The sequence below is a fragment of the Calypte anna genome, chromosome 1 (genome assembly GCF_003957555.1).
Source record: "Calypte anna isolate BGI_N300 chromosome 1, bCalAnn1_v1.p, whole genome shotgun sequence".
Taxonomy (NCBI): domain Eukaryota; kingdom Metazoa; phylum Chordata; class Aves; order Apodiformes; family Trochilidae; genus Calypte; species Calypte anna.
In genome coordinates this window covers 169,523,136-169,550,746 of record NC_044244.1, presented here as the reverse complement: position 1 = coordinate 169,550,746, position 27,611 = coordinate 169,523,136, and the positions used below count along the sequence as shown (strand labels likewise).

Here is a 27,611-nt window from a genome sequence, read left to right as displayed (position 1 = left end):
TTCTTAAGGCAAAAAACCACAGGCATTTATTAATAACACAGATTTCCCCACAGATGAGGGGGGAAAAAAAAAGTACACACAAATCTGTTAATTTTCCTTCCCACATTACCTGATCGTGGCTTCAGGCCAAAAGGGATTGTGGTGTTTGTAGTAGGAGACATTGTCGGGCTTTTATTCTTGTTCTGTGTAATTTAAGAACACAAATCTAAGAGTAAAATCCAAAACATCTCAGCACAACTGACTGTATAAAATGCAAAAGACAACAATACTGCATGCCACAATTATTCCATCATAATCTGATCACAACATGTAGCCTCAAATCTAAGGTAATTATTTTATTCTATTCCATTTTTTTTCTGGAAAAGGCATTATACATTTAGAAAAACAAAGGGAAAACACTTCCTCTTTCAGAGAATTCATTACTATTCCACACGATACTTTGTATGCTACACTGAATTACAGAGGAAGAGTCCTATAACCAAACCCCTTCATGGGAATCCTATAGACAAAGTGATTCCTTCCTTGGCCATTAGCAAGACTGGTGGAAGGCAGCTGGATGAGCATGGTTTTGCAAGATGCTCATAGGGCAAGGCAGAGGGATAAGCCCTGTGTTTGCATAGAAAAAATGAAGGGAAAAAAATTTCCATAAGGAGCTCCCTACAGTTTCCCTTCTTGACCTTCTGCTGAGATTCTGAAGGCAATAGGATCAATAAAATCAGACTTCTCTCCGAAAACTGATCAAGGATTAGTTCAGGAAGGATATCAAGGTCCTGGAGCAGGTCCAAAGGAGGGCAACCAGGCTGGTGAAGGGACTCAAGCACAGATCCTATGAGGAGAGGCTGAGGGAGCTGGGGCTGTTCAGCCTGGAGAAGAGGAGGCTCAGGGGAGACCTCATCACTCTCTACAACTCCCTGAAAGGAGGGGGTAGCCAGGGGGGGGTTGGTCTCTTTTCCCAGGCAACTCTCAGAAAGACAAGAGGACACGGTCTTAAGTTGTGCCAGGGGAGGTTTAGGTTGGATATTAGAAAGAATTTCTTTACTGAGAGGGTGATCAGGCATTGGAATGGGCTGCCCAGGGAAGTAGTGGATTCTCTGTCCCTGGAGATATTTAAAAAGAGACTGGATGTGGCACTCAGTGCCATGGGCTGGTAACTGCAGTGGTAGTGGATCAAGGGTTGGACTTGATGATCTCTGAGGTCCCTTCCAACCCAGCCAATTCTATGATTCTATGACATGACACAACTGTACAAAAAGGAATTGCAGTGACATCACTGGAAACTCTTGTGAAACAGGAAGAGTCAAAAAAATGAAACTGTGGCAGAACAAAAAGGTAAATAATGTAAATGTTTTATACTGTTCTACGTAACTCATGAACAAGATTATCAGAAAGTGTAATTTTAAACCCCAGCAAATCCTGAAGATGACAAAAATAGACCACAGGCCAAACAGACCACATAGCCACTAGTGACAACCTCTGTTGTTTTTTCTGTGATTCTCAAATCACATTTCATTTACTATATGAACTGTTCATATAAAACATGCAAGAGACAAATGGCACCAGCATCTTACCTCATTGTGAGACGTTTGCCCACTTGTATTCCAAACAATTATATCATTCTGCATGTTTGGAAAGAAAAAAAACAAAAACACAACAAAAAGGCACAACATTTCAGCAACTACATTAGTGATACAAACAGGCTATTTTACTCATGATGCTCATATATATTAGCACTCAAGAATTTTTTCCTTTCATTGAAATAATTATTTTTCATTGGTAATTTTTTATTGCTAGTCAAACAACAGTTTTTTTAAAAAATTTAAATCTTGTGGAAATTACTTACACAGATTTTACCTCTATTTCTTAGTTTTACTCTTAAGTGATTATAGCTGCATTTACAAGATTTTAAAATTTATTGGTTCAAAAGCAGTATTCAATTTTTTGTCACAGATTTTGTAATTAAACTATCACCAAGAGTTTAATATGTAAATATAATTTAATATAAATTTGAAGATATAATATTCCATAAGTGATTCACTTTAAAATCCTATATAACATACCTTTTGTTATTGCTTCTGCTATAGTTAAATTTGGAACATGTAAATCATGTTAATTAATAGGAAATACATTCATTAATTCTGCATCAGTCATAACTCAGTCAGCAGGAACACAGCTGGAATAAGTGAAAACAAATTATAATTCAATTGAAAATAATTCCCTTGGGGCCACTGCTTTTAATGAATAAAAAAACTGAAAGAAAAAATAAAAAAACAGCACTTGGAACACTTGGTCTCAACAGCTACGGAGCTTTCCAAAAACCAGCAAGGCGGGAAGGAGAGTTACACCCTCATTTTACTTCGTGACCTTTCTTGGTTACTTTTCAAGCTTCAAAAAAATAAGATAATTCAGCTTTAGAAATCTTTCATAATATTACCTCAACCACTGTATTACTGACCATAAACAGAAAGAAATCTCACTCATCTGATCCCAGCCTGTTCTACCTGGGGACTTGCACACCTGAGCACTCCTGTGCTCAGGGCTCGTGTTCCTGAGACAGACCTGCTGGTTGTGCCCATGTTGCAGGTCTCATCTCTTCCACAACATGCAGGCTATTAGTCAGAATTTTTAATTTATGCTAAATTGAACTAATTCAGTAGCACAAGGAGTAACACAAGTGCTCACTGTACTACACAGAATGTAGCACTGTTAAAAACTTGCTCTTGCAAGATGAGTTTCCATTTCATGGAACATGCCTACTGCTTTCAGCTGCATATCACAGTGCAGATCAGGCCCTCTACTACTGTTTAGGAAGATTCATTTCTTATTTTTAAAAGGTTCTTAAAAATGAATCAGCAGTGGCCTTGTTTAACAGGTCATCAAAATACAGAGACTACATTCATTTTGACAATGAATTTGCATTATCTGTTAAACAATTTGTAATTTTTTTTTCAGAATCTTCTAGCAAGAGCAGTCACAAAAATCCCTATACAAGCAAGTTATGTAGTATTAATATAAAAACGAAATAAATTAAGTAGATTTTTTCATAGTTCTTCACTTATGGATCATTGCAATGCACAAAAAATCCTGTATTTAGTCTGTTCATAATAATAGACACATGAAAAATACTGCTGTTCAGAAAAACTTAGCAGCTTGTATTGCAAGAGTATCTGGGGTTGGGGGGGGAGGGGAGGGGGGAAATCAGGTGTTTCATTTCATTTAAGACCTAACTTTGAGGTCACTTATGTTTTCCGGGGGAAAGCAGTTATTATAGTGTTTATTGGAATAAAAAAATATCTATTCATTTCAATGTATCAGGTATGTCTTAATTAACTTCACATTTACAGCCAAAGTTTGAGATTCATGCTAAAGCAAAAAAGGTAAAAGAAACTCCAGTGGGCTTAAACCCACTATTAACACACAAATTGATAGAATGCAATGATCTATTCCAAATGCTTCCACACTTCTTGGATCTAGACACCTCCATACCTGACTCAATGACCATTTTTCACCCTGTTCACAAGTTCTCACTTCAGGCTTTGCTTTCTCCATAATCAGCTCCCTCCTCCTCTGAAATTCTAGCTCCTCTTCAGCATTTTCTCTCTGTAAGATAAACAACAACTCTTTAGACTGTGTATCACTGGAAACAGAACTCTACCTTTTTTTGTAAAATTTTCCATCTCAGAAGTATTTCTTACTACTCCTGTGATGAAAAATGAACAAAGTAAGCAGACTATAAATACTTGCAGTTCCAGTGCTATCAGGTAGATAATGTAAATCTAAACAAAGTACGTCAAAGAAAACCACTTCACCAGTCAGGAGAGAGAGATCAAATAATAAGCAGCATTTATTACACAGCAGAACTCCAAATCATACTTATATAGTCTCTCTAGCTATACTGACAGTGTTTTGGGAAATTTTTCATTTACAAAAATATTTTTGGGCTATCCTGAATAAATCTTCCTGCACCAGGGATGGCAGAGTAAGTACACTTAGCTGAAAGATGCACAAGGGGAAAAAAGAATGAAAAGATGAAAAAAACACTGATTCACAGAGGAAATTTTTTATATAAAAATAAAAAAAAAATTAAAAACCAAAACAACAAACAAAAAACACCCCCAAAAAATCCCAGTTCCATAAAGATGCTAAAGAAGATCTAGTTTTGCCTTCCAACCTACTAAATCTTTCCCTTCTCTACTTGGTAAATTAATAATTGAATAAATTATTGGCTCATTTCCTGTCATGTTCCCCCCCAGTATTTTGTAATAATATACTCAACGTACCTGACCAAGGGAAGACATCTCCATCTGTATTTGACCGCTATGTATAAAGATAAACAAATGCAAACATGTAATTCATTGTGTAGAAACTTGATTGTGATGAATCTAACAAATGCATTACTGTTTTCTAAGAAAGGTAGATAAACACACTTTACTGTAGACTCCTGAAACTCTAAAGCTGTTGCGGGTTCCATGGGATACAGATTCACACCACTGCTCTCTGAAATATCCATGCTTAATCTGCAAGGTTTGAAATAAAAACATTGCACTGGGGTATAGCTTTGGTAACCAACCATTCCATTCAAGTATTTAAATTCAAACAAATGGATATAAGAAATAATTTTACAGTCATGGTCCTAACCTGCTCAGTACTACCTCAACTTTCTTTGAAATGCCTCCTGATGTTTCACTATCATCAGCTCAGTCAAAGCAACATTAATGCCTTCTGCAAAATGTCACCCTGAGCAATGGTTGTATCAAACCAAAACATCCTGTTTACTACCAATAACAATGCCATTATCTAGAAGACTGTAGACTTCTATATCCAGCTTCTAGCCCCCTGTGTTCAAACAGAAGCCACAGCCTGCTTAAGAGATCCAAATTTAATTCACAGTGGGTGTAAACAAACCAGTGTAACAATAAATTTAGAACAAACAATGATCTAAAAGCATGAATATGGGAAAGGAAGTGCTGGAATCTGATATACAAACAACTGAAAATACTGAAAAAGCTTGAGTCTAAAATATTTTTCCTTTCCAGAAGTAAAACGCTGCTTGTGTGCACATGTGGCATGTAGATTTGAAACTCTGCAGAAAGAACAGTGGGACAACAGTAACTGGAGAAGCATTTTAAAAGCTTAAGAGCCATATCTGTTAGCAGAAATAGCTCTGATTGGTATGGTCTACACTGAACTCTTGCCAGTGCACATCAGGTGTCAGCATCACTGACTGTTCCAGCCCCTACAGCTGTTTCTCTAACTTCTTATCTCACTTCACTGTGAGATAAGTATAGTTCTGGCTAGAGTCACTTATTTCAACTAGGTTACCCTGACTATGTGATTATAGTTATACAGATGCACAAAGGACATGCTCTGGGTTTAAGTTAAAAGCACACGAAGGCTTTTGAGCATCTTAAACTGAATGGAATGCGCCTCATAGAATGGACACTTTTAAATTCCTTTTTGGATCTGGATAAAGACACAAAAAACATTCAGTGTAGAAACCAACATTTTCTCACACTGTTCCATATAATGCATGCATATGATGAACTGCCATGTAATCCAGTAATTAAAAAAGCAACCCATGATCCAGAGGATTGAAAGTCTACAGTATCATTAGGCACCCAGGTATATCTTGATGAGTAACCCTGTATGTTAACATACAGGAGCAAACACTGAAGAGCTCATGTAGAGCTTAGTAATTTAAAAATAAACACTCATATTTTAAGGTTAGAAAAAGGAAATGCAGACACAAAAACCCCTATGTAAAAAAGCCCAAAACAGTAGAAAACCACAAACATTCTTCACGTGATTAGCCATTTTTAAAAGACACACTTCAAATTTATTAAACTGTTACTAACAATGTACATGGAGAAACAGCTTAATTTTCTGCATTTTATTGCTATTTTTGATTTCTTAGGAAAACCGAAGTATGTAGGAACTATTGGAGCAATATTTGACAAAAAACAAAATTACATAATTCCTAACAACTGGGTAATTTTTAATGGAGCTTTTTTCCACACCAGACTTTTCCCTTTTTTTATTTTAACACTTCTTCTACAAAGTAATAAGGCTGATATGAGGTGAAGAAGCAATGATATACTGTCTCATGGGAACTATGAACTAATTTGTATGACTTTTTCTTAAGCAAAATTACTTGTGATTCAAGTATTAGTCTACGATTGAAGAATTCCAAATACTCCTTATGTGATTCAAGATAAAGCCAGATAATTGTCTGTCTAGAAGTACCAACAGGAGGGCATTTGCATTTCTCTCCTAGAAAGTACAAGGGTTGGCCAGTGGTATCAAAATACACAGTTAAACTAAAGAACAACGTAGTCTCAGGACCACAAGGTTATAGTGACCTAGCCAAGGTAAGAAGGAAAAACTAGGACACTTTAGGCTGGAAGCAACAAGGATGTTCCCAGCCTTCAGACAAATTAAGCTCTATACCAGCTACCTTATAGAAGTAATGAATAAAAACCAGTTACCTAGTTTTGAAATTAATCCATTTCTGTAATCCATTTCTGAAGGTGGTTACACAAAGAAAAGCAATAGCAAGCATCTGGACAGAACTCCCTATACCACTTTTGTCAGTCCTTTTCAATAAGACAAACATTTATTTTAAATATTTATTCCTTTGTTTCTTCACAGATCCAGAGTCATTGCATCTGACTGGCCAGTTAAAAGAGGCACCTAAATTGTAAAACCACTGAAGTGGGATGAAGCTGGGCTTGAAGACTTTCTCCAATTCCCACAAAATACACCAAGTATTAAGTAGTTTGTAGTTGCTAGAAGAAATGTGACCATCCTAGAGAAAACTTCAGAAAGTCACAACAGTGTACATAAGATAAATAGTTAAGAGATGTCTCCATCTCCAAATACAGGTTTCTTTCAAATCTGAAATCCTTCCTGATCTGCTGCCTAGATACCCAGAGAGACAATGCAAGTTTCCTTCTTAAGTTTCTGAAAACCATCAGTAGGCTAACAAAGCTCCTCACAACTCCAGAGAGTTTTCCATTTAAAGAACACCACACCAAAGCCATTCACAAAAAATTTAAATACGTGACATTAAGACACCAGCTACTGTAAGCATACCTGTTGGGATCTTGTAATAAATCTACTGCTTCTCTTAGTTGTTCTATCATTGCTATATCAATAGTTTGCTCTTCTGATAAATTTATTCTGTAACAGAAGACAAAATATTCAGAAAAGAGTTACAACAGCAGTTATAAAGGGTTGTCTGAATTTCACCATGTGAGCTGTATCTTCCAACTGGCATGCAAATACTATAGAGGGAAAAAAAAAACCAGCCTCTGTGTGCAGTAGAAAGTGCTGAATTTATAGGCAGGTTCCTCTAAAACAAATTCTTCAGCACTTTGTCCTTAACAAAGCTCCCCAACCCAACAAATACATACATAAACATATGTGGTGAACTACATCTTAGTAAATGTAGTAAATGTAGTAAATCAGTAAAACTGATTTCTAAAATTAAAATCGTATTTATCAATATTTGACTCATTAACTGCACTGATCCCATACATTTTTTAACACAAATACTAAATACAACTATCTTTTAATGGGCCAGAATGTTTTCTTTTGCTTTTCAATATTTGTGGTTGTTTTGGGGGTTTAGAAACACACCTGTTTCTTAAAGTCACCTGTTCTGCCAATAAGGCTTTTTCAGAAAGTACTTATTCTTTTCTCCAATTTCTGCTCAGAATAGTGACAGCTTCAGAGTAGACTATCACACTCAATCTCCTCTTATACACCCTCACACCAACTGATATTCACTTGCTCTGCTCTTCAATTCATGTCTCTGAATAAGTGACTGTTTCAGGGTTAAAATTGTGACAGAAGAAATAAGGCCAAGGGACTTTTTTCCAATTTTTAAAATTTAGATCTTACAAGTTTCTATAAAATCTTTTTTTACCAGTGCTGTTAACAGACTAAGTATCAAAATACCTAATTGAAAAGCTGGTATTCTATATAGGTAAAAAAAAAATTATATCATTATTGCTTGTGCAGCATTACAGCATTAATTAATTGCTATGTAAGATCTGCTTTACTCCACAGTAATGCATAAAACATTAAGTACACACAAAGTGCAAGGCCGTGCACTTCTGTCATGCGTCCAAGTCTGCAAAATTATTAACTGATAAGAAAATGCCCATTCTGGTCAATCTAATTAAATGACACGGGTAATTATTTATAGAGACATAAAAAAATACTTACAGTTCGTCTGTTTGCCATTGTGTGTCCTCTTCTATTCTCAATAGTTCATCACACTCTGCTGCTCTGCTCTGTAAGTGGACAAAGTGATATTGAGAGCTGAACTTCACAAGAAAGTAGGCAGATAAATTTTGCTTTCAGACTCAGCACTGACCTAATTTATGTAACAGTTTAGCTGGCTAGTTGAAGCGATCCAACACTTCTGCTCCACTCCTCATTCTACCCCTTTTTAAGATACTAATTACAAGATCTTCTATTCACTGTTCAGATTTTATTGAGGTCAACAGCCCTTTACCCTCCTTTTACTCTAAAAACAAAGTCAAGCAGCATGAGAATTCTTACGTCCCAGATTTCATTTGTGCCTTTCTGATGTATGCAAACAATGGTACAGAAAAGCACAACCAGAACCCTCATCTCATTTGCTCTCCTCCCAAAGATAGATTTGTTTACAAAGCAAGCAAATTCCAAATACACAAACATGAGCAATGAAGTACTTCATGACAGGACTCCTACTTCACAGTTTTAACAGCCATGTATAACTATTTTTAAAAGCAATTTAAAAACAATTCACTACAGTCAGCCAGTTATTTTGGATTCCATTTAGGCATAAATTAGAGCCCCCACTGTCCTACCTATAACAGTGAATTGCTACTTCTTTAGGAAATCTGACCATTTGGTGCTTTGCAATTTTCTCTTTCATCTCAGAGAGGCTGAGACATTAAAGTAGTTCAGCTGCCAGTAAAGACAGAAGCTCTCTGAACTGGTGTGCATTTGTACCAGTAGAGAATGAAAAGCAGAGAACAGAGAGGCTTATCCTCTTTTGTGTCATGTGTTTGGTACATCAGTTGCATCACCCCGTACCAATAAAAGCTACCCAATTCTGCCAGATGTGTCTCTGAAGAGTGCACCAGCCTCTCTAAATATTCCCCAAAGATGGCTCATTCCCCAGTAGGATGAATGAAGCTATTCTTTTTTCTTTGTCTTTTCCTTACTGGAATGAAATGTGATTTTTCCTGTAAGAAGGGCGTATTTCATAACATGACAAAAATGCAGCACTTATTCTCCAAGGTGACCCTCAGTCTCTGGGCATAATAAATAAGATAAATAAAGGTATATAAATTGGGACTAACTTTTGAAAAATTACAAAATCCTCCAACCTTAAGCTTTTCCTTTGCACTGCAAGCTGTACTGATTTTATGTTTGGTTTGGTTAACCAGATTTTAATTTTAGATGACCCCTCCATACTGTCCCAAAAGGTATTCTAGTACATGACTAAATATAAAGAAAAGTCTCAGAAATCTGAACAAGAAGGAAAATGCCCTGAGTTAAAAATCCTAAGAATAAAATAGATGTATCACAGAATGTCAGGTTGGAAGGCACCTCAAGGATCATTTGGTCCATATCCTTCTAATATTATTGTTTCTGTGAGATGTCCCAGCACCCCGTCAAGCTGAGACTTAAAACTTTCCTAAGTTGGGGAATCCACCACTTCCCCTGGGAGACCATTCCAATGTCTGACTGTCCTCAGAGTGAAAATTTTTCCTCTTGTGTTCAATCTTCCTCAGGAGCAACCTGAGCCCACTGCCCCTTGTCCATGTGATTCCTTTCAAACAGGGAGCATCCATCTTCTTTGTAGCCTCCCCCTTTAAGTACTGGAACATTGTAATTAGATCCTCCTTAAACCTTCTCTATTCAAGGCTGAACAAACCCACTCTTCTCCAGTCCTCTGAACTACTGCCTGTTCAGTCACCAGCTGCTGATCTCAACTGTTATAACATTAACTACTAAAAAATCTGTGGTGAAGTGAGAAGAAAAAGGACTGGAAATACGAAGCATACAGATAATATAATGTATAATCTGCTTTGAGATGTGTGTATTCCTTTGTCAGAGGAGGATGAAAGTATTCTATCCCCTTCTGCCTAGTTCATTCACCTAAAATGCATGAACTTGCTGAAAATTTGTAGCCAGGAAATCTACCATCATTTGTTAATGTTTTAGCTACCTAGAAATAAGACAGAAGTCACAAAAAAACCAGCAATATAAGATAACCTGTAGGGTCCTTAACTTCTAACAACTGTAATTCTTCCTAATAATCAAGTTTTAGAGAATACACTATTGTTATTTTAAATACTACAGAATTCACATTTGTATTTGTAAATAACAAAAACTAACATAAAATATGTTTAAAAAATAAAGTTTTCTGGTAACTACATCTTCAGCAACTATGAAAAGTGTTGTTTGGGGTTGTTTTTTTCCTCTTTGTTTAAATATAAGTCCTCTGTGCCTGCCACCTCAGAGCCTCTGCAACTAGATCAAGGTGATCTGCTAGAGTTTTGTTGCTAGAGAAAAGCTGCTCAAATAAAGAGAACTTTTGCAGAACCACAAGTCTGTTTCCAAAAGGCTGAAAAGCTACATCTTTTCTCTTTCCACTTTTAGTTCCCAGCATATTTTTCCTGCAAGGGATGGAAGATGGAATTGCTACAATTCCTCTCTCCATCCCTTAAGAATCTCCACAGAATCAGAAAATTAGTCTAAAAATATCCATATTACTTAATCCTTCCTGGCTTGTAAACTGAGACATCACATTCACAGGAATGCTAAAAATGCTACCATTTCTCAAATATCTGCATTAAAAGGGACCTAGCAAAAGTATCCAGAAAATAAATTCTCATGCAAAATATCTCACTTACTCAACATTTCTCTAAGGATCGTTTAAAAGCTGCTCAGCCTAACTACACTTATTTTATCAATTCATTAGGCAATTCTCATGCTATAATAAAGCAAATTAATTTCAGAAGTTACCACACAACAGCAATCACTAATGATTCATAGTTCAGTTCGATTGCAGCTTTCACCACATGTCTACACATACTCCACTAAACCTAATGCTACAAATAGAAAAAAAAATTGTAAATGACAATAAAAGTGGAGAAAATACAACTTTAAACAGAAAATGGTCCTTTGTGCTTTTTTGTCTAAATGGACACTCGTTACGAAAAACAGTTCAAAAAGAAAACACATTTGATAGTTCCCTGACAAGAAGCCTCAGGCTAGGAAGACAACACGTGACTGATAATCAAGTATTCATTAATCATGACAGAAAGATAAAATGGATTTAGCAACTACTTATGACATGTAACCAGCAATCCAGAACACCAGTATTCAATAATGAACATCTTGAGGAAACTAAAGTGGCATCTAGAACTTTTTTTTTTTTTTTTTTTTTTTTTAAAAAAAGACTGATGGGTATTAATCTTGAAGTCTCAACTTGTGGCTAACTTGAGTTTTCTTACATATTTCAGCATATAAACACACATATATGTTTTGTTATATACACAAATATATACACAATTATTCAAATGAAATTTCCTATCAGCTACAAAGTTCACAATAGAGTTGGGGTATGCTCCCAAAATCCATCAAGGAAGCTGCCAAATCTTGTAAGAGGTAAAAGGACCTCTTGAAAGATGTCCCAATTTCCACTTCTTAAAATACTTAAGAAGTGTTTTAATACCACAACATAATTTCATAACTTTAGCCACCACAGCTAACTCTGAAAGTTGTTTTGCATTTTACTAATATAAAAAATGAAAAAACTGTTCAATTCAAAATATAAAGCAAAATGGTATAGAATGCATCTGCCAAAAAGCCTTAAACATAATTAAAGGATAACTTTATATTAGAAAAATGACTTACAGTTAAAATTTACATTCTAGGTTAATTACAATAACTTTAAACCTGTTTATTTTTGTATTCTGTATTTTTCATTATAGTAACAATAGAAATCTCTTATTCATTACAATGTTTGCGTTTTGTCATTCTTGCTTGCTCTATGCTTATGGAAATAGTGAAGATCTCCCCCCCCCCATTTAATATTGTCACAAACTTGCCTTAATGTAACTCATAAATTCAGTAGTAAGAGTATCTGAGTCATCAAACTGGTTTGCAGTTTCTCTTGACTTATCACTGACGATCAAGTGAGAAGATCCTTGATGGAATTCTACTGGTAACAATGGTAAAAAAAAGAAGAATGATTTCTGGTTCTGCTCAATGTTTGTTGCTCAAGGCAATCTAAGTGTATTCAATTACAGAGTCCAAAAAAAAAAGCACAGTTGAAATTCAAAGCATATTAAAAAGCTCAAACAAGTTAAGAATTTTGCAATCCAAGGAATGGTGCCAATTAATTTCAAAGTTGTAATAAATCAATACCTTGGGCTCAGACACTTGTAGATCAGAAGCACCACACCAGGCATTCATGGAGCAAGTTTTGAACAACACCAAATATATCTTTTACTGGCCAGTGCCAGTACAAGAACACAGCTGGACAGCTACAGAATACTTTAAGACACTCAGATGTTTCAGCCAGTGACTTGCAGTTTAATGCAACTTCAGAGTTACTGTACCACAAAAAACACTCAAACTCTCAGCAGAAGTCAAACCAAAAGATTCAGAGTCTATGCAGAACCCCTGCTTACAAATACTACTTCCTGGGGTAAGAGGCAGGAATGATTTTCTTCTCTGCTTGAAGTGGTCTGATCCTATAGCATACCCTCTCCATTGTGCTAATAAACACCCTAGGTAGGATGTGATGCTTTACTAACACTTAGAATTTTACTAAATTCTGATGAGTATCTCAAGTGACATTCGTTTAATCTAATATATAACACTGGGAAAAGGCAGATCTATTTATGTGGTTTCTACAAGCAACCCACTGAGTTCATCCTGCCATTTATTATTAGTATGTGGAGACCCTGGAGAAAAATTGCTTATCAGGATGAAGACAATTTAGAAAACTGCTACTTTAATAAAAAGTTGATAAAATTACACTTTCTCTCAAAATCTGAATAGATGTGTCTTTCCAGGGGAAATGCTGACTTTGAATAACAAAGCCTTATATATGCGTGAAATTGAACTACAAAAAAGGGCTCTGCTTTTGTATAAGGTTGAAGCTTGTTGGGCTGTGACTTTTGCAAACTGAATTTATCCTTATAGATAAATGACAGAATTTCCCTGTTTTTAACTTCCACTTTTTTTACATTCCAACCTTTCCTTGAGTTGGCATGGTGACCTGAATCTTCTTTTACAACCTGATCTTCTTCCACAATGTCCGACATTGGAAGATTAAAACTGAGAGTATCTTCATCAGATGGCTGACAAGAAAGAAGAGAAACACTTGTCTCAGCTTAAATCATGACCAATGAAAACATCTGCATTAAGAAGAGTGCTCACTAACAAGGGGCAAACTAATGTGGGAGAGGATACCAGAGCATCAAACAGGAGCAAATCCTGCTGTAGGAAGCTGCAGTCATGCTGCATACATCCTCTACTACAGAAACTGCTGTAGTAGAGTAGTTTTGGGCCCCAAACTACTAGAGTAGTTTGGACACTGAGTTGCTGGAGTACATTCAAAGTAGGGCAACCAAGCTGGTGGAGGGTCTGGAAAACTTACAAGGAACAGCTGAGGTTGTTTAGTCTGTAGAAGTCTCAGGAGAGACCTTATGGCTTTCTCCAACTATCTGAAAGGGCACTGTCACAAGGTGGGGGTTGGTGTCTCCTCCCAAATTAAAACTAACAGAACAAGATGGAATGGCCTCAATTTGTGTTGGGGTCTGTGTGTGTGTGTGTGTAGGTGTTAGATTGGGTATCGTGAAAAATTTCTTCACCAAAAGGGTTGTTAGGCACTGGAACAAGGTGCCAAGGGAAGTGGTAGAGTCACCATCCCTGAAGGTGTTTAAAAGATACCGAGATGTGGTGCTCAGGGACATGGTTAACTGGTGGACTTGGTAGTGTTCAGCTGATGGTTGGACTTGATAATCTGAAAGGTCCTTTTCAATCTACTTGATCCTATGAAAAACACAGTTTCCAGGAGATGCCAAGTATACTCTTTCATTCAGAGATAGAGAGCTCACCACTAAAACAATCCCTAAGAGCTTTGCAAATCTATTTCCCAACAAACCCAGTGATCCCGCTCATTCTTTAGATGCTCTGTGTTTCTTGTAACTCACTACTTTGTGGCTATATATACATATATATATATACACATATATCTTGTAATTATAACTGCTGTAATACAAGTATAATAGTTTGCTCTGAATTCTAAGAATATTTTTAAAGGAATTTACTTCTCTGTTTATCAGGTCAGCCCATGATCTGATCTGGGCTGATATGACTGGAACACAAGATGTGCAATATTATCAAAGATTATTACATACAGACAATTAGTTCCATAGTCACCAGCTTCTAGTAAAATTATGCCATTCTTGCTACCTTTATATGTTCATATCCATGTGGAAAATGTTTTTTTTAAATCCTGAAGCTATGTCATAAACAATGAAGCAAATCTGCTTTGCTTTAAAAAAAAAATGTATAAAATATACACGTGGTTATTCCTACTTGCCAAAACTACCATGTACTTAACACACTCTGTAAAAGTTGACCATCATAAATGTGCTTATAACTGTATGTTACATAAGTATGTGCTTAAACTGTATGTTATTAACTCTATGAATTCACTGGATGTATTCTGCTGAAAAAGTAAAAAATCAAAAGAATATTCAGGGACTTGATAAAGCTATATACAAATGATGAAACTTTTAATAAGTGAATTAACACTGCAGTACTGTTCCTATCTGTCAATGTTTTTAAGAAGAATATTTTAAAAATAAATTGGGATCTCAAACAGAAAATAAACAAACCACACTCAATATTCGTAACACAAAACTCATTAAACTTCTTCTAGACTTGAAACAGTGACAATCCAACAACTTAAAAAAACCAAACAAGCACAATTTAAATCCATTCAGACAACTAATATAACAGTGAATTCCCTTCTCTTTCTTTCAGGTTGTAACTCATGTGACTTTTAAGCATTAAATACAGTTGTTCTATTTCAAAGACTCATGTTCTCTTTTAAAAAATTTACAACAGATGTTTCTATATGCATTACTACAACTTCTCAATGGTAATAGGAAAGATTATTTTTTTTCTCAGCAGAGTAACACACATAGCTTTTAGGAAAACATTTTGGATTGCTGGTGTAAAAAAGCCACAGGCCATTCTATCTGTAAACAAAATCACTGCTTGAACAGGCTATGCTTCATTTTCAGGGCCTACAGAATTTTGAAATTGATTTTCCAGGTGTTTCCTGCCAGCATACTATGAAATTCAGTCTCATTCCCAATTCAGGCATTGGAATGGCCTGCCCAGGGAAGTGGTGGATTCTCCATCCCTGAAGGCTTTTAAAAAGAGACTGGATGTGGCACTTGGTGCCATGATCTCATGATCTCAGATGTCCTTTCCAACCTGGCTGATTCTATGATTCTGTGAAATAAAAAAGCTATCAAATCCAGCTTTCAGTAACACAAAAGTACTGCTCCTTCATAGGTGAAATACTGTATCTCCTTCCTTTGTCCACAGTTTTATCTTTATTCAGTTGGCAAGAAGATAACAATAAATCTATAAGAGTCAAAAATACCTCACATTACTCCAACACGGAATTCAGATGATGCATTCTGAAAGAATCCTGATATACATTCTTGCTGGTACTCATGCGTCATTGTTAAGGGTAACACAGCAGGGACACCATCTGGATCTTAACATGTACCTGGTTGTTCTAATGAATTTTAACTAAAACAAAATAAGGCCAAAGGGATGTGGAAAATGAATGAAAATGCCACACTGTTCCAGAAAGATGAGGTATACATGAGTATACTACATTAATGCAGAATTTGCCTTCAAGTAGCTGTGATCAATTTTACAGCCACACCACTGGTATCTGTCACTTGAAATGTCCAAGGTGAGTACAGTTCAGAAGAACTGACCCTGTAATGACCCTACCAACCAGTCAGATAGAAGCACCTAAATTTTTCACTCCATTAAGTACTCCTTTCTATGTGTATGGACCCAAAACTAATGAGCAAGCTTCCTAAAAGACACTGCAAATTATTTACTTATTATCATTACTCCACCTAGATTTCATGCCTTGTTCAGCTGAGCAATGCCTTTAGAAAAAAGGTCTAGGGAAGACAGCTGTAACTGCTTAGGACAACAGTGGTCTCAGCAAGCAATCCTTTCTTTTTGCTCAGTCAGATAGCATAGCTCAGAAAAAGCTCTTAAGGTTTATTTCGAGCACTGTTGAACTGCCAGAGCACCTAAGTGCACTGAAATCTGTCAAGTTTCTGAAGTTCCTGCACTACAGCAAACTGCCATAATCATGACACCACACAAAACACCAGGAGTGGGTACAGTGGTCTCCTGTTAATTCCCAACCAGAAAGAGCCATCAATCAGAGATTACATAATGTCTCTGGTTGGAAGAAACCTTCAGGATCACCCAGTCCAACCTTTGACCAACACTGCAAGTTCACCACTAAACCATCTCTCTAAGGACCAGGTCCACAAACCATTTAAATACCACCAGAGTTGGTGACCCCACCACTGCCCTGAGCAGACTATTCCAATGTCTGACAACCCTTTCAGAGAAAAAATGTTTCCTAATATCCAGCCTAAACCTCCCCTGCCATTGCTTGCATCCATAAAAAATAAAAGAATCCATCCAGATAAAGAACTGAGAGGTGGTCAGACCTATAATCTGTTAAAACATTTACACTTCACTGGAAAGAGCAAATCTGGATTCTGGTTTGTTCCTTTTTCTCTAGATTATGTCAATTCACACTATTGGGTTTGTTCCTTCTTCTCTAGATTATGTCAATTCACACTATTGGGAGGTTGCTGACTATTTGTGAGCAAGTATCCCATAGGCCTCATCAGAAAGTGCACAGACAAAAAAAACACCAACAACAACAAAGAATAAAAAACCTCTTATCTCCTTTCATCTTTGTTTCAATCATTTCTTAGAAGAAGATTCATGTCAAGGATGTGGTTGCACAGTTTTGATGGCTAAAAACATATTTATTTTCTTACCCAACTTAAAATACAGTCAAAATATTGGTGCAGAAGGAAGGGGAACTGGACATAAAATTCAGGCAACTTACCTCTGTTGCTGACAAGCGTTTATCACCATTATCACTACCAACACCTGAATCTGAGTCCTTTTTACTTGGGTAGATGTCATCAATGCTAAATAAGAATAATAATAATTAAATTTCAGCCAGTTTTAATAGGAGAGGGTAAAATAGCCTAGCATGGCTAAAGCTTACATATTTGCAGAGTGCTGATCATAAAATAGATGAGATGGAATGGCTGCTTAGCCTAAAAATTAACAAAAGCAACAGAAATAGCTTGCTCTAAAACTTGCTTTTGTCTGTACCCTGTGTTAAAACAGTTACTAGCTAAGTAGCACAGGACTGAAGTCATTTAGTCATGGGAAAAGCAGCTGAACTAGTTGAACTCAAACTTACGTCAACTGATTCAATTGTAACCACGGATGCATTAAAAATGAACTGATATTTCCCTGCAGCTTGAAGTAGTTATTAACACAGAAACCTTATTTTGCTGTTTTAAAATAGACTTTGAAATCTAGTTTTTTTAAGAAAACTACTACAATAATGGCAACTGCTCTCTCTTCTGATTTCTTTACCTAGTACGACCTCTACTCATTTTAAAGAACACTATTAGATTCAATATTCTCATCACCTATTTTTTTTCCAATATGCTTTGTTATCCTCTCATCTGCAATCATTAAAGCTGTAATCCTGGCATTCAGCACACAGCAAGTTAAAAAAATCCCTTTTTCACTCTTCCCATGAATAGGGTATCTGACTAATCCTAATCTCAAATTCTGTATAGAAACTGCACAAGGAAATCATAACCAAGGTATGCTTTTTCTTCACAAGTGTGAAGACATTCTCTAAAATAAAAATGTGTTAATTATTATGTGATAGATCATTAGGCTGTTAGTTACCTACTCTGTACTATCCCCTTGCCCTAAAATGTCATACAGGACATGATATTCCTGTCAATTCTTTGGTATCCTAAGAAAATAAAAGAGAAAACCAGCAGGTGTTTCCCAAAAGGAAAACTTAACTCTTCCCTCCTGGATTCTTCCCACCTTAGGCATTTAACCTATAGAAATACACAAAGGAGTCTCCCAAACATACATCAAGGAAAGCAATTTGCCTGAAACCTTTCCTGACAGATTCCAAAACAGTTCTTTTTTTCCCCCAGGGTATTAGCAGGCAACATGTCTGTTTTTTATTCAAATCAACACATTGTTTTTACTGAGTACACTTTTGCAAATAGAAAGCTTTCTCTACTGTGCTATATTACACTTCCCAAGTTAACAAAGCTGTCTAAAAACTGGTTTCCAATTACCCATGGAGATTCTCATAGAAAGGAACCGCTCTGTATCTGCTTCCTGTCCTTAAATCATGGCACAAGATGACATTACCAATGTTTGATGTAAGACACTAAAGATTTTTATTTTGCCTTTCATTTTGCTAACAACCTGGCACATTTTACTTGAAGAGAATCTTAAGATTCACACAGATCTCTTTGTTGAACGGATAAGCTTCTGAATGAATAAAAAAAGCTTAAAAACACCCATATGACAAATGTATATATATATAAATCACAACAAATGAAAACTTTTTGTTGATAGATTTACAGGAAAGTCCCAACACTTAATGATACCACCATCTCAATTATTTTCAATATATTCCACTAGTGTACCAGCAAGAGGTTAAATTTTAATTAAGGTCTGGGTTCACTTCTAAGCTTTTTCCTAATGAGCTTCTAACATTAATTAGACCTGGTTGTTAAGAATATTTTGTTCTAAATTTACAGGATTTCACTAGAATAAAATGCACTAATGCAAAACAAACCTTTAGTCAAAAAAGTACACTCTAAATCGTATCTAAACAAATTAAACTATGGAAGCTAAAGATATAAATTAATTTATTTTACTTTGTTGGTACATGTGTTACATGAAAAAACTAAGTGAGATTTTCATACATACCTCTCTTCCACAGGCTGTGGCAAATGCTGTTGTTCTATGGCATTAAGATACAGTGAGTCTGCTGTTTTAATCTGACAGGCCTGTACAGTCAGGTATTTGAATATATGCACCTTACCCTTTGTACAAATCTGTTAGACAAGGGAAAAAAGTTAGGTTTATAACTGCAACGAAATAAATAAATAATTTCAAACATTATTTAGTTTAAAATTCCCTGAAAACCAGCTCATATTGTCATAATACATATGGCGAAAAAAATTGCTTTTATTCTTTGTTTTAAATCTCCAAGTACTACTTCAATTACCCAGTCAAACAATTTGTGTGTACTAGCAAAATACCCTTGGAAAATAAGAGAGGAAAAAAAAAATAATGAATTCTACTTAAAAAAAAACAAATGGGCTTTTCAAATAGAATTGTAATAAAATATAGCATATGGCATATTACTAACTGTAAACTGAATAATTATTTTCAAGTTATTTCAATAATGACATTCAGTGAATCAGCATGTTCTTTATACTCATAGTCACATTGTTTTTACTTGTGGCCAAGCATCTTTATGATGCATTTTAGAATTTTTTTACTTTAACTGTATATTTCTAGTTCAAGTGCTACCTACAACTTGCTGTGTATGTTTGTAGTCTGGTAACAGCATCACCATTGGTTAAAAAAAGCATTTCTCCAGTGTAGTAAAACCTCTCAAGTACTTCAACAGATGATGATCTAAAAAAATTGTAGCTTTCAGAGATGTAGTTTAAACCTACTGCACAGTAAGTCAACTGTGAAATTGTCTTTAAGCAGAAAGCACAGGTTCTTTTAATTCATTATCACCATTTTACAGCATGGCCCACAGTTTAGCACAGGAGTTTCATTTCTTTGTGTATCACAGTCTAGAAACTTACACCATAAAGCAAAATTAATTTCACATGGATTACATTCTAGACCATCTGCACGTTTCTTAATAAATATCAAATCACTGTAGAACCTTCCAGAACTGGGTTCTTAGTAAAAGAGAGAAAAACTATTCAGGAAGTCTCTCAGTTCTGTTTTTCAAAATTATGTTCATATTCCAACATCAAGTTGTATATGCAGATAGAAATAACAAAAATTAAAAGGCAGCTAACAAAATGGAATCATAGAATGTTAGGTTGGAAGAGACCTCAAGGATCATCTGGTCCAACCCTTCTAATATTATTGTTTATGTGAGATGTCTCAGCACCCCATCGAGATGAGACTTAAAACTTTCCAAAGTGAGGGAATCCACCACTTTTCCTGGGAGACCATGCCAATGTCTGACTGTCCTCAAGAGTGAAAAATTTTCCACATGTCCAATCTACACTCATGTTGGTTCAAGTGATGCACAGGCCCATACACAGAACATAACATACTTTGTCTTACTTATATATCAGCAACTAATGACTGAGTTGACTGAAGTTCAGAAGACTTCTTCAACTGCAGAAGATGATATTTTATAAGCTATAATTGGTTATCATCCACACAATATTAAGGCACAATTTAAATGACAGATGTTACTTACTTGTGCTGGTGGAGACTGCAAAGGATTGTTCTCAAGCAGTAACACTTGTAACTGCACCATCTTTCTAAAACAAATTGGTATCACAAGCACTTTATTGCAGGAAAAGTCAAACTTTACCAAAGGAAGCTGAACTAGCTCTAAAAATAACAAAAAGAAAAAAAAAAAAAGAGAGGTGTTATATCTGTATTTATTTTTCCCATAGAACAGTATGTCTGAACAAACCTTTTGTATTCAGTAAAATACAAACAAATACAAACTCGTGTAGGAATAGGATCAACATTTACCTGATTCTATACCAGGAAATGAAGAGAGATTTATTGTTATACAAGTGACAATAAATTTTAAAATAAATATTTGGATTTTTTTTTTTGTCCTTGAAATTCAGCTGACAGTTCCTATACTGCATTCACAGGAAAGTCTTTATGTAACTTAGAGATGCTTAGAATCATAAAGATAATTAATGTAAAGAAACTCATATTACTATTTAATGAGTACAGCTGAATGTTACATTCTGCAGATCAAATAATATAAATCTGAACACAAAGCATTTACTACTTTTTAATAATAATTACTTACATAAAAGAAATTATTATTATTTCAAAATACTAAAAAACATTTTAAAAGCTACCATAGGGGTATTAGGAATATTTTTAATCTTTTTTTTTTTTTTTTTTTTTTTTTTTTTTTTACCTTGGGGTAAAACTTCGAGGTAATTTCTTCTGACATTCAATTCTTTTAAGGATTTCAGTTGACCTATCTGCTGTGGTAATGCTGTGATTTCATTACAGCTGACATCCTACAGCAAAAGTTAACAGAAATAATGAACTTTTGTCTCCTAAATATTCAATAATACAGATACAAAATTGTGGCTAATTCACTATTAGTGTTGCAACATTTCATTAACCTGAAAATATTTTATCATCTATGTTCTGTCCTTACAAGTGGAAAAGCAGATACATGAGAAAACATTTACACATTACTTCAAATCCAGAGGAAATACCTATTTGGAGAAAAAGTTAATTTCTACAGAAACATTCAAAACTATTTACTTAAGATGTTCTACCTTTTTGTTTATATGAAGAACCCAGTATCATGATTAAACCACTAAATATGTATGGGTGTGGTGTAAAATTGCTACTGTGTGGATTTGATTTTTTTAAAAAGGTTCCTGTTCTACAGGAATTTTTAATTAGAGTAAAAAACATAACAAAACAAACAAACAAAAAACCCAACAAAACCCCACACAAACAAAAACCCACTAAACAGGAGGACATAATAAAGCAAGACAAGTCTTGCTTAGTACTATACAGATATCCAACAAATATGTGTAAATGGAATTCCCTGAAAGCCTAGACTGGTTCTGAGCAACTTCGATGGCTAAATTCATCTGGTTTTATAATCTAGGTAATATCAGAGTATCTAAACTCATTTTAGCATTCCCATAACTGTGACTGCTGTAAAGCTGAGTTGAAAGCATAGTGTCTGGCTATAACAAGCAAAATTTCAAGCAAGAAGTTTATATATACTGTAATAAATGTTGTACTTAACACTGCTGCTAACATGACACTGCTATAAGGCACGCTAAAGACCAACCTCTTGGGTTACATCAGTTTAAACTGACAGGAGTTTTCAGGTACTAGCTCTCATTTTTACCTGTCTGTACTGTCATTTACCTGTCATTTAAACTGTCTATACTCAAGGTGAAATAAATAACACCTTGAAAACACTGCTTACATCCCAGGCTGTGATATACATGTGGAACCGAAAATATAAATATGTCTCTTGAATCAGTTTTTTTCTTTTTCCTTCACCCGGCTTGTAATATACCATATGTTTACCTCAATGTATGCCTGACAGACACCTAGAGATAAAGGTTACTTATCAGGTCGCCCAAACCTAGCAAGACTCCAGGAAACAAAGATAAGAGATGACTCATCCCAAGAAGCCTGGAGATTTGTATGTATCAGGGTCATCTTCAATGAAGGGAACTCTCTTTCTTTTTGGGGTATAAAAAAACCCTAGGAAAAGACGGAAAAGGGGGCTTCTTCGTCCAGACGCCCCCCCAGCTCGGCACCTCGGCTTCCAGCTACGAGAAGACAGAGCAGAGGCTCGAACGCCGGAGAACCAGGAGCAGCCCCCAGCCCGGAGAACCAGGAGCAGCCCCCAGCCCGAGGCCAGGTCGCAGGGATGGTGACAATTTCTCTCTTTTGTTTCTCCCTTTGCTATTCTTAACGACTCTCAAGTTAAGGTGATTACTTTATACGAAGACCTTGTTTCCAGTAAACCGGCTTTCCCTGTTTTTAGAAATAAACTCTTGTAACTAATTTTAAATCCAACAGTCTGGTTACTTCCTAGTTCAAGCGTCGTCTCTGGGTAGTGGCTGATCTATCCTCATAATCAATATATAAAATAATAAGCGGATCACAACACAGGCAACCTGGAAATCTGAGCAACACCCCAACTATGTTTCCATTTCTGTATTAAAAAAAAAAAAAAAAAAAAAAAAAAAAAAAGAAAGGAAAGGAAAGGAAAGGAAAGGAAAGGAAAGGAAAGGAAAGGAAAGGAAAGGAAAGGAAAGGAAAGGAAAGGAAAGGAAAGGAAAGGAAAGGAAAGGAAAGGAAAGGAAAGGAAAGGAAAGGAAAGGAAAGGAAAGGAAAGGAAAGGAAAGGAAAGGAAAGGAAAGGAAAGGAAAGGAAAGGAAAGGAAAGGAAAGGAAAGGAAAGGAAAGGAAAGGAAAGGAAAGGAAAGGAAAGGAAAGGAAAGGAAAGGAAAGGAAAGGAAGGCAACAGTGCTTCACTGTATGAGAGCTAAGAGGAGAATTTTCCTGAAGAGCCAAAGGAATACTTTTAGGATGTTCACTCCTACTCGACTGTCTCAAATGATGGATTTATACAGTATTTGGGAGCTTTTGGATTGCAAAAATTCCAAGTTATTTCTTTGAAGACAGTTGCTCTAATGCTGGTCAAAAGTGCTGCAGTAAATCTCTTATGCCTAAAAACTAGTAAATGAAAAATTATAATTAAAGGAAAATCTGATCTGGCAGTGCTGCTGTCTGTATCAGGAAAGTTTCTTCTCATACCGGAATTTCACTGCTGCCAAAGCTTCCTTTCCTTGCCAAAACAGAGTCAGGAGATTATTTTAGCTTTTAGATGAGGAAATTAAAAATCCCAGTTAATGAATGAATCTTTTGCTCAAATTGCCATGAAGTATGATTAATCACACTGTTTCCAGATGATTTATTTTTAAAACCTTACTGTCCTATTTTTAATTTACACACTTGAAACAACTTCATAATTAGATGCTCCGTTTTTGGAGCACAGAACTTCAATTTAAAGTCACCTTGTGGCAGAGAAACTCTTGATCAAGAGTATTTATGCACATACACCAGAACGAGCCAGGGAAAATGAGAATTTTAAAGGAAAAGGGGGGAACCCCAGCAGTGTGTAGCCTCAAAAACCACTCACAGCCTCAAAGTCCAGTTACAACCTTTCAAAACCTCCTCAGTAAGACTGATCTGTTGTGACAGCACCTCAGCATTTGTAAGACTTCTAGAGACAAAAGAATCCTTTCTTCTACTAAACACTGCAATTCAACCTTTTTTTCCTACTGTTTGAATAGCTGTGGAAAACAAAGACCTGAAACTTTTTTGTAGTTATGGTTACAGTCTTGACTATTATTAGACTTCACGACCACATATGTGACCTAGATGGTATTAATCTTTCCCATTACTTTGGCAGTAATGAAAGCAATATTATCAAAGTTATATGTGTATGGCTTTCAGGCTAAAATTTTTTTAAAGGAACAAGTTAACCAGCAGTTTGGAACCTCACTTCATGGACACCTGCAGACAACTCAAGTCCAAACATCTACTAAGGTTCCAGAGGCTCATGTTTGCTGAAAGTCAGACTTCTTGCATTAATTCCATTTTGTCCTGCCATGGCAACAAAGGCTCAGTTTCTAAAGTTTAGAGGATTCCAAGGTGTATTTAAGTTTAACATTAATTTCTGTGGCATGAAGCTCAACAGCATGAAAACAAAAATAAATATTTTGGTTTGTTTTTTAAAGTTTATAGGTTTAAATGGTCTTAAACCAATAAAATTTAGCACAATATAATAATTGAAAACAAATGCTACTCTTGCTCCAGATCACCCAAATTGAGATAAACTTTCTCCTTACATCCATTTTAAAACCTGGGACCCCTGACTGAGCTGTTGCTCCTAATAAGAAAGTGGATCCTGCCAGAGCTTGTGCCATGCAAGCCATACTGAGCGGTCAGAAGTTACACAAGGCATGAGCACATGGATCCTTTCAGGGAACAGAATGCAGAGATGGCTCCAGAATAAATGACTGAGTTCAGGGACCTAAATCCCTGCTCAGATTTACAGGCTTCCAACGTGAGACAAGAGTGTTCCAGAGAAAAAGAAAGCCATTCTCTGGAGAAAGCAGATGTGTAATACTGCCTGGTAGGATGGAGAATTACTTTGGATCTGATGTTTTGCATGCAATTAATGAGGCATCTCTGCCCAATTACTTTTTTTGACTGAAAGCAAGGTTCAGATTATCTTCAAGTCAGTTTTGCTCTCATCCTCCTGGCTGACAGCAGAGGAATGATCAAATTATGTAGCTGCAAATGAAAGTAAGCTTCCCAACAAAACCTTGGAAATAATTTCAATATAACTGGCAGAGAGAGTAATGTATATTATATTTTTATGCTTTTAAGGTATCTGTCAGACCTACATAACCCAAGACTTTAAATTTAAAAATACCCAAAAATTTACTGTGTATAAAGTTTAAGCTATTCTCTGCCACAAGTATAGCATTTATATAAATGTAAAAGAAGAAGAATTGCCCACCTGCTTTTGGAGGAAAGAGAAGAAAGCAGTTGGAATGGCCTGACCTAATTTGCAGCAAACTATGCCTCTATCATTAAAGAGGGACTACAGAGGTAAAATTTGTTTCAGAAAGCTCGATAACAACTTCCAACAGCAACAAAATCCACTTGCTACATACACCCTGTTCAGTGCACACAGCAGGTGAAAAGATGTGAAACACCAGAGAGAACCTGAGGGTGCTTGGCAAAGTCCTAGTAATACAAGCACTGAGTGCAGTCAGGTGGCATTTGTCACTTCTTGGGACAGATCCCCTGGGCCAGCTCAGCACCAGCACTGTGCATGTCCCCAAACAACCCAACAACCCTGTGCCCTGCCAAAGCCTGGTGTCACTTCAAGGCCACATGCTGTTCAGGCTGGCATTGCTCTCACACAGCTGAATGTTCCTTGCAACAACTGCAGCATGACTTAGGTTGTTTTAGAACAATGATCACCTTATTATCTAAATTGCATCATATTATATATGCCCGTGCAGATACTGGATCTCAATCCTACCACTATTTGCTCCTCCCAGTACATCACAGATTATCAATTTCCAGCTAAATAATGCAACACGTTTCACTGGAAATGTACCAAACACTTAGCGTGGTGTCAAACTAATTACTCAGCTCATTTGAACAGAGCCATGCCCAATTTAACAAAAACCTGTTATTCACTCACTGCTCCTTAAATCACAAGGACCTGAATCATCAGACCTTCTTCAGTTTTTATCATTTTTATATGCTACCAAAGCAACATGTTGCTATCGTCTCTAATTTGAAATATTTTTAGAAACAGGAATTGTTAATGTTCTTCATGACAGAGTTACACTGAAATTACACTGTAAATGGAAAGCAGTATGAAAATCCAGTATCTCAGAAGTTAATTTAAGCATATGCTCTGTTTTAAAAAAACAAATTAACTCCATCCCCTTTGAGTATAATCCACACTGATTTTCAACCTTTTAGTTTTTCATTTTTCCAAGTTCTAAAATAAGGTTATGGGCTACCATTAAGCTAAGAAAAAGAATCATAGAATCATAGAATTATAGAATTGGCTGGGTTGGAAGGGACCTCAGAGATCATCGAGTCCAACCCTTGAACCACCGTTGCGGTTGCTAGACTATGGCACTGAGTGCCACATCCAGTCTCTTTTTAAATATCTCCAGGGATGGAGAATCCACTACTTCCCTGGGCAGCCCATTCCAATGCCGGATCACTCTCTCGGTAAAGAAATTCTTTCTAATATCCAACTTAAATTTCCCCTGGCACAACTTAAGACCGTGCCCTCTTGTCTTGTTGAAAGGCGTCTGGCAAAAGAGCCCAACCCCCCCTGGCTACCCCCTCCTTTCAGGGAGTTGTAGAGAGTGATGAGGTCTCCCCTGAGCCTCCTCTTCTCCAGGCTGAACACCCCCAGCTCCCTCAGCCTCTCCTCATAGGGTCTGTGCTCGAGTCCCTTCACCAGCCTGGTTGCTCTCCTTTGGACCTGCTCCAGGACCTCAATATCCTTCCTGAACTGGGGGGCCCAGAACTGGACACAGTACTCGAGGTGTGGCCTCACCAGCGCTGAATACAGGGGCAGAATCACTTCCTTGAAACGAAAACACTCCCAGCATCACCAATGCTAGTTCACCTTACTGGTAGGGCTTAAACTTGACACTGGAGGGGGAATTCTTTATAAAAGTACTTCAGCAGCTCTTTACTGGAATTATTATCACAGAGCTCAGTTAATGCAAATAAAATAGGTGATTCTGACATGACATAATCAGACCAAGTCTTTTAATTATTTCACATGAGCCCCCAACACTAAGCTAGGCTACACTTAAACCAGAAGCAATGAAGAGCTAACAGGTTCCAGTCTTTGTTTATTATCAATTCAGACATCCTATCCACTAAATTAGGGCATGTTTAATACTGTTCAACTTTATATATATAAACTGGGACCATAATTTTTTATTTAATCCATTCTAAGCACAACAGAAAAAATACTATAGCCCGACACATTTTTTGAAGGTTACTTAAATCAAAACCACTTCAGTAATCTAATGAAACCCATTACATAGATAAAAAAACCCT

The 27,611-nt window shown here is 36.3% G+C and overlaps 1 protein-coding gene across 1 annotated transcript in view; it reads right to left on the bottom strand.

Moving 5' to 3' along the window:
* The window catches only part of LRCH1 (leucine rich repeats and calponin homology domain containing 1), a 126,723-nt gene that overhangs the window by 34,490 nt on the left and 64,622 nt on the right, over nt 1-27,611 (bottom strand). The window contains exons 4-16 of the mRNA XM_030468989.1: nt 21,359-21,464; nt 20,669-20,805; nt 19,138-19,265; nt 17,216-17,300; nt 13,268-13,373; nt 12,114-12,226; nt 8,227-8,294; nt 7,090-7,176; nt 4,425-4,514; nt 4,278-4,314; nt 3,484-3,597; nt 1,569-1,616; nt 110-182 (exon numbers count right to left, since the gene is read on the bottom strand). Of these exons, the coding sequence (XP_030324849.1) occupies nt 110-182; nt 1,569-1,616; nt 3,484-3,597; nt 4,278-4,314; nt 4,425-4,514; nt 7,090-7,176; nt 8,227-8,294; nt 12,114-12,226; nt 13,268-13,373; nt 17,216-17,300; nt 19,138-19,265; nt 20,669-20,805; nt 21,359-21,464 (1,192 nt within the window). The remainder of the gene's footprint in view (nt 1-109; nt 183-1,568; nt 1,617-3,483; nt 3,598-4,277; nt 4,315-4,424; nt 4,515-7,089; nt 7,177-8,226; nt 8,295-12,113; nt 12,227-13,267; nt 13,374-17,215; nt 17,301-19,137; nt 19,266-20,668; nt 20,806-21,358; nt 21,465-27,611) is intronic.